Raw genomic sequence first — 6,832 nt, forward strand, 5'->3', positions numbered from 1 at the left:
TTTGCTGTGAGAGCTTACAGTCTAAGTTCTATCAAAATTTTCTAACCCATTTTTCATCATTTGAGGGGGGTTTATATACAAAGTTTGTACAAGAAGCAAGAGCGAAATTAAAGGGATTACAATTAAATTGAATTGTAACTCCAATATTCTCGCGATTGGGCGCTGTGATTGCACAAAGATTGCTGTCAATTCGATTATTCCTGTAATATATGGGATCTGCAATTATCTGGGAATTGTTTGAATGATTATTCAGATTTTTCGCAACTAGCTTGTGTTGGGTCGAGCTATACCTCGACGAGCTTATGCTGGGTCGGACAACTGGTATAGTCGAATTGATTCTGGGTCGAGCTAATACCTCGCAACTCTCCAAACTTGGTGGAAAAATCATACGCAACATTGCTCACTCAAAATTTTTACACCTTCACTTTAGCAACTCTAGTGGTAATCCACGTTACTCTAGCACTAGAGTGGTTCTAATTGAGCACAAGATTTTTTGAAAAATATTTAAAAAAAAAAGAATATAAAATGAATACAAGAATTATTTTATTTTTTTAAAAATAAAGAAAAAAATTACTATAGGGCTAGAGTCAGCTAGATTCAAGCAATAGAGTTGACTGGACTCTAGTGACTCAAGTGCTAGGGAGACTTTTTGTAGTCAATAGAGTAAAGAGGGTAAAAGTGAAAAGAAATTAGATGAAGGGTCTTCTCAATTAAGTCAATTAAGAACAGTCAAATTTTAATTTGACCCCTAAAAATGGTTTTTTAAATAAATATTTCATAAATATTATATAATAAAAGTCGTTTTAAAATGTATTTTAGGGTACAGGTAAAAAATATTAGAAGGAAAAAAAATTAGTATTTTGATATATTGAAAATAATTTTTTTCTTTTTTTGTCTTCTTGCACATAATATGCATCCAGCTAGTAAATCTTGTATTTTAATGCTTTTATTATATATTCTAAAAGCACATATTAAGACAACCCTATAATCAAATGTCGTACCCTTCATATTATCTTTTTTAACAAATTCTTAGATTATTCGGGGAAAAAGGAAATTAAAGAAAGTATGGGGCAAAAAAATTGTGAAAAACGATTATTCTAATTAGTACTCGGATTTCTAATTTCCTTACTTTTGTCACCCCAAAATAAACGAACACCTTGCGCGTTGGTCGTTACTTTTGTCACCTCAAAATAAACAAACGCTGTGCGAATCCATGGAACTTGAAAGGAGAATCATCATCATCATCAGGAGTCTCCATCACCACCACTGCCGCCTCCACCACCACCCTCCTTCACACCATCAAGGCCTCATTGGCCTTTTAGTTTTCATAAAAAATAAAAAATACATATACAAATAAATTAGTTAGAAACAAAGTACAAACCTCTTTTTTTTATATTATTATCATTTTTCTTCAATGGGGAAGTACGCCTTGTTGTTTCGTTCCATCCGTCGTCGTTTAAAGAAGAAACGTGACCCACCCCCGCCAGCGCCGCCTCCGCTCCCGCCAATTGGTGCTTCGGCTTCTCCTTCGGCTCAGAACGTGATCGGCGGTGGTTGTGGTGGTGGGGCCGTGGCGGCAAAGGCGAAGAAGAAAGCGAGGCTGTGGATGAGGTTTGATTTCACGGGGAAATCGGAGCTTGTTGAATGTGATAAGGGTGTTATTATTGAACGCGCGGGGATTCCGGGGAGGGATTTGAGGATTCTTGGCCCTGTGTTCTCTCACTCTTCTAATATTCTTGGTAAGTTTTTTTTTTTTTTTTTTTTTTGTGTGTGTGTGTGTGTTTTCTGATCTGGGTGTGGTGAATTTTATTGTTTCGATCGGTTGTTTTTGTGAAATTTTGATGTTTCTTGTGTTAAGAAGTGAATTGATTGAAGTAATTTTTAGAGGGATTATGAGGTATAGAAGAGCCAGTTTCTCTCGTTTGTTTGTGTTGATGGAGTGAGTATGATTTGCCAAATTGATTGAGGTTGTTTTGTATTTTGGAGGAGTTTGGTGTCAAGGTCATTATTTGTACAGAAAATTTTGGTCTTTGATCATGTAATTAAAGTTAGTCTTAAGCTAGTTGTGTATTGTTTGAATTTTCAGAGAAACTTTGCTTAGAGAGGAGTCTTCATCATTATTTTATGGTGAATAGGTGGTAATAATCGTGCTAGAACTAAATTTTACTCTGCAGCAGCTTTCAATGTTCTTGGTGTCTATCCATTGACATGATTGTTAAGGAAAGGAGTATCTATAAATTGTGCATAGAAATCATAAGAATTAAACACCCGCTTGGAATTCATAAGTCTCCAAGCACCAGTTAAATTTTTTGAAATTTTCTTTGCCTTTTAATTTCAGATGAATTAGCTAGTTTTCTTAGTTTCAAGGCTAATAAAATCAGGTGAAAGTTCTCACTTTGACCATGCAATAGCACTTAGACTTTATATGATACACTTCATTGTGGGTTGAGCATCATTCAGCCGTTCAGTTGGCAAGTTTATTTTGATGGTCACACTAAATGTGATTTGGCATGTTGAGTGATAGTTTAAATTATGGAGGCTAGTGAGATTCTGATCACCCTTCTATACTGATGCAAATCACTTTATGTAATTGGTAATATTTTTAATAAACTGTTTAGTGATAGCTATTGTGGCTTATATTCTCTTTGTACAGATTCTTGCCCCGGTTGTGATTCGCGTGGCAGTACAAATAAATACAAAGGTGGCATTAGATTCATTATCAGCATAGGCGTGTTTATGGTTTTAATGCTTTATTTTCGCATATCACTTTGCCTTTTTGCTTCATTCTTCCAAACATATCCTTTATGTGTTGAGGAAGCTGTTGTCTATATTTTCCTTTTAATATTTACTCACCGTTGCGGGGTTTCTGTTTAGTTACTGCCTAATATTTTACTTGAATTACACACATTGCTTCTGAAGAGATTGATTTTGATAAAAATGTGTGTCCTGTCTTACTCTCTGCAGCTAGGGAGAAAGCCATGGTTGTCAATTTGGAGTTCATAAAGGCTATAGTTACATCTCAAGAAGTGCTGTTGCTTGATCCTCTGCGCCAGGAAGTGCTTCCTTTCGTGGATCAGATTAGACAACAACTTCCTCATAAAAGCTCCTTTAGCACCTCTGGAGCAAGGGCTGCAGATGTGCAAGATAATGAATTGCAGGTTTCCACACGTGGACTGTGGTCACCTATTCCAGAAGCTGTTGAAGGTGGACAGAATGAGCTTCCATTTGAGTTTCAGGTTCTGGAGATTGCATTAGAGGTTGTCTGTACATATTTGGATTCCAGTGTGGCTGAACTTGAGAGAGATGCCTACCCTGTGTTGGATGAACTAGCAAGAAATGTTAGCACCAAGAATCTTGAACATGTGCGGAGTTTGAAAAGCAATCTTACACGTCTACTTGCCCGCGTACAAAAGGTATTTGATGAATTTTATTCACTTGCTTTTCCTGGTTCTTATAGTTCTTTACTCTGCACATCTCCAGTTGTCATGTATGGTAGAAAGAGCTTCTATTGTTACCTCATGGTGAAGTTTATGGTTGGGTTGTAGAAGGATAATGTCAGAGTGTAATTCTTCTCACAATCTTTTTTGTCATTGCCGATGAATATGGTAGAGCAGTTGACAAAATGATGGAAAAAGCTAAGAATATCACTAGTTTATGCATTCAGATGTCTACCACTACCAAGTTTCTATGCATGGGAGTATCAACGTCAATGATATTTATAATTTCTCGCATAAGGCAGTTTGTGGCATTTATGCCATTGTTTGAAATGGCTATCTTGTGGTCTTAGTCGGGATTTCTATGTTCAACAGGAATCAAATGGAACTATGGGAGGGAATTCTGTTTTGGGTAGTGATTTCATTGAAATCAGGAGACAAGAGCACTTTTTTTGTTTTTTTGAACCGGAGAATACTAGATATGTATTTGCTTTGTTGTATGGTCTCTATAATTTACTGATCAGATAGTACTATAGTTGACTGAAGACTTGAGAGTATAAGTAGTCTTGAAAAGTTTTTAAAGTATAAATAATTTTTTTTGGTCTTTATTTATTTATTTATGATTTCCAACCTTTCAAGTAGATTTAAAATCTTATCTCTGTTATAAAGACCAAGTATTCTTACTAGACAAGCATGTTTGATACCATACAAGATTAGATAAATTAGTAATACACATACAAACTTTCTATACAACTCTTTCATAGGAACTGGTATGTCACTGCTACATGACTGCTAATGATTTATTTTAATTTGTTTAATTTATTATAGCTTTTGCTCTTCCAATCACATCAGGCACATAAGTTTGTATGAGTTGGTTTGCACAAAGAGTTTGTATGTGTATTTTGTGATTTTGATATTTATGCTGTAGAAAGCTTTTACACTTGAAATAAGCTTATGCGTGCTTACAGTTGTTGGTTGGTGAAGCTGCACCATTATCTATTTGTTTATCATTTGTAGTGAGACACTTTTCTGTGTATGTCAGGTGAGGGATGAGATAGAGCATTTACTAGATGACAATGAAGATATGGCACAATTATATTTAACAAGGAAGCGGATCCAGAATCAGCAAGCTGAGGCTTTGCTAGCAGCTGCAGCTTCGAATAGTATTGTTGCACGAGCACCTCATCTTCGTCGACTTAGCTCTAACAGGAGTGGAAGTTTGGTGACAAGTACCTTTATGGATGATAATGATGTAGAAGATTTGGAGATGTTGCTTGAAGCTTACTTTATGCAGCTAGATGCAACACGCAACAAGATACTTTCTGTGAGTGATTTCCTTCTTGATTATCACAAGGATATTTGTCACTCTCTTTCATAAACTTGAACACAATATTTTTTCCTCCAAGGATTATTTAGGTAGTTGGTAGTGGGTTTCTGGAATCTTTCTTGGTTAATATGAGAGCACATAAATGCAGTCTCAAATTTTTATTAGTAGTTCGACAATTATACTGTATTAATCAGCCAAGTTAACTTCATTATTTTTTTTAATTAAATTTGATTTTGCAGGTCCGTGAATATATTGATGACACAGAAGACTATGTCAACATCCAACTTGACAACCAGCGTAACGAACTCATCCAGCTCCAGTTGATATTGACCATTGCATCCTTTGCTATAGCTGTTAACACCTTGATAGCTGGGATATTTGGGATGAATATCCCTTGTGAACTGTACCATATTCACGGGATATTCGAAATTTTCGTTGGGAGCACAACAGCTGCTTCTGTACTGCTTTTCATACTCGTGCTAGGATATGCCAGATGGAAGAAGCTGCTTGGTACATAGAGTCATTGTCAAGTATGGCTATGATTTCTTAAATTTACGAACTTTAGTTTCTTATTTATGAATCCCAATAATGTTTATTATGGAAAACGCATACAGGAGATGATGACCAAGTTCCAAATGATTCTTGATACATCATGTAAAAATTTGAATGGACAAGTACATTGCTTTTCTTCTATAGTTCTTCAATGTTAGTGGCCTAATGAGCATGGGGTTCTTTTGCACTGATGGTTGTCAACTGTGCCATTTGGATTTGTAGTGTCACCAGCTGTCCAAAAACAGTCGAATTGTCTGGTACTGTTGCCGGGATCTCCAGGTTTTTAGTAACCCTCCTCAGTGTTATTGGTGATATGTAATGTTATATTTAACGCCAAATTTGTAATGCATTGTGAATTGTAACTTGTTATTTTGATAACGAATAGAAGTTACCATTTTTGTGTCGAGTATCATGAAAATGTTAGTGTCAATATTTTTGTGCTACTTTTAACGAAAAGGAAGAGTATCATGAAACAAAGGAAAACGATACAGAGGAAAAAGAAAGACAGAATTGTAGAGAGAAATATCCTCTTGTGTATTGAATGATGCCAATGATACAGATATATACAATAACCAAAAATATCCTAACAAACCTATCCTATACAATGACAATATTATCCTTTATGTACAGCTCATTACAGAATTTATGTACAGCTCATTACAGAGGCGACAAATAACAAATAAAACAGAGAAACATAATTCAGTTAACCATGCCATCCTTTTCCTTTTCTTCGTTGACGTGGCATTGTGATGATTCATCCACTAATACCCGAAACAAACCCCCCCTCCCCCCCCCAAAAAAAAAGATATATACAATAACCAAAAATATCCTAACAAACTTATCCTATACAATGACAATACTATTCTTTATGTACAGCTCATTACAGAATTTATGTACAGCTCATTACAGAGGCGACAAATAACAAATAAAACAGAGAAACATAATTTAGTTAACCATGCCATCCTTTTCCTTTTCTTTGTTGACGTGGCATTGTGATGATTCATCCACTAATACCCGAACCCCACCCCCCACACGCAAGATGGAGTGTAAAAATTTACGACTCTCATCTTGGATAAGTGAAAGATAAGAACCGAAGAGGATAAAGCCTTTGTCATGATGTCAGCAAGTTGATTGGAGCTTGAGACATAACGAGTACATATGTTGCCAGCCTGAATCTGGTTTCGAATTATATGACAGTTGAGCTCAATATGTTTAGTCCTCTCGTGGAAGACAGGATTTGCCGTAATATGAATAGCAGCTTGGTTGTCACAATGTAGCAAAACGGGCTGAGGATGGTGGACATGAAGTGTAGACAGAATGTATCTCAGCCAGGTTAATTCAACGCAGGTGACAGCCATTGAATGGTATTCGGCCTTTTTCGAGGACTTAGATACCACTGATTGTTTCTTGGATTTCCAAGAGATCAAGGAAGATCCAAGGAAAATGCAGTAGCCACTAATAGAACATCTGGTATCAGGGCAAGAGGTCTAATCGGAATCACAGTAAGCCTCAAGATGTA

At 36.1% G+C, this 6,832-nt stretch overlaps 1 protein-coding gene across 3 annotated transcripts; it reads left to right on the forward strand.

Annotated features, from left to right (window-relative positions):
• Nucleotides 1-1,140: 1,140 nt before the first annotated feature.
• On the forward strand, nt 1,141-5,722 carry LOC116141468 (magnesium transporter MRS2-4). Of its 3 annotated transcripts, XM_031426975.1 has the most exons (6): nt 1,141-1,739; nt 2,654-2,701; nt 2,965-3,413; nt 4,477-4,758; nt 5,001-5,291; nt 5,376-5,722. In XM_031426975.1, exons 1-5 carry the CDS (start codon nt 1,415-1,417, stop codon nt 5,277-5,279), a joined length of 1,383 nt encoding a protein of 460 aa, XP_031282835.1. In that variant the 5' UTR covers nt 1,141-1,414; the 3' UTR covers nt 5,280-5,291; nt 5,376-5,722. The 3 variants fall into 3 exon arrangements, with proteins under 3 accessions (XP_031282835.1, XP_031282834.1, XP_031282836.1); XM_031426974.1 differs by having other exon boundaries at nt 1,143-1,739; nt 5,001-5,722; XM_031426976.1 differs by lacking the exon at nt 2,654-2,701 and having other exon boundaries at nt 1,146-1,739; nt 5,001-5,722.
• Nucleotides 5,723-6,832: the final 1,110 nt, after the last annotated feature.

This window comes from Pistacia vera, unplaced genomic scaffold (genome assembly GCF_008641045.1).
Source record: "Pistacia vera cultivar Batoury unplaced genomic scaffold, PisVer_v2 Contig4, whole genome shotgun sequence".
Classification (NCBI taxonomy): Eukaryota; Viridiplantae; Streptophyta; class Magnoliopsida; order Sapindales; family Anacardiaceae; genus Pistacia; species Pistacia vera.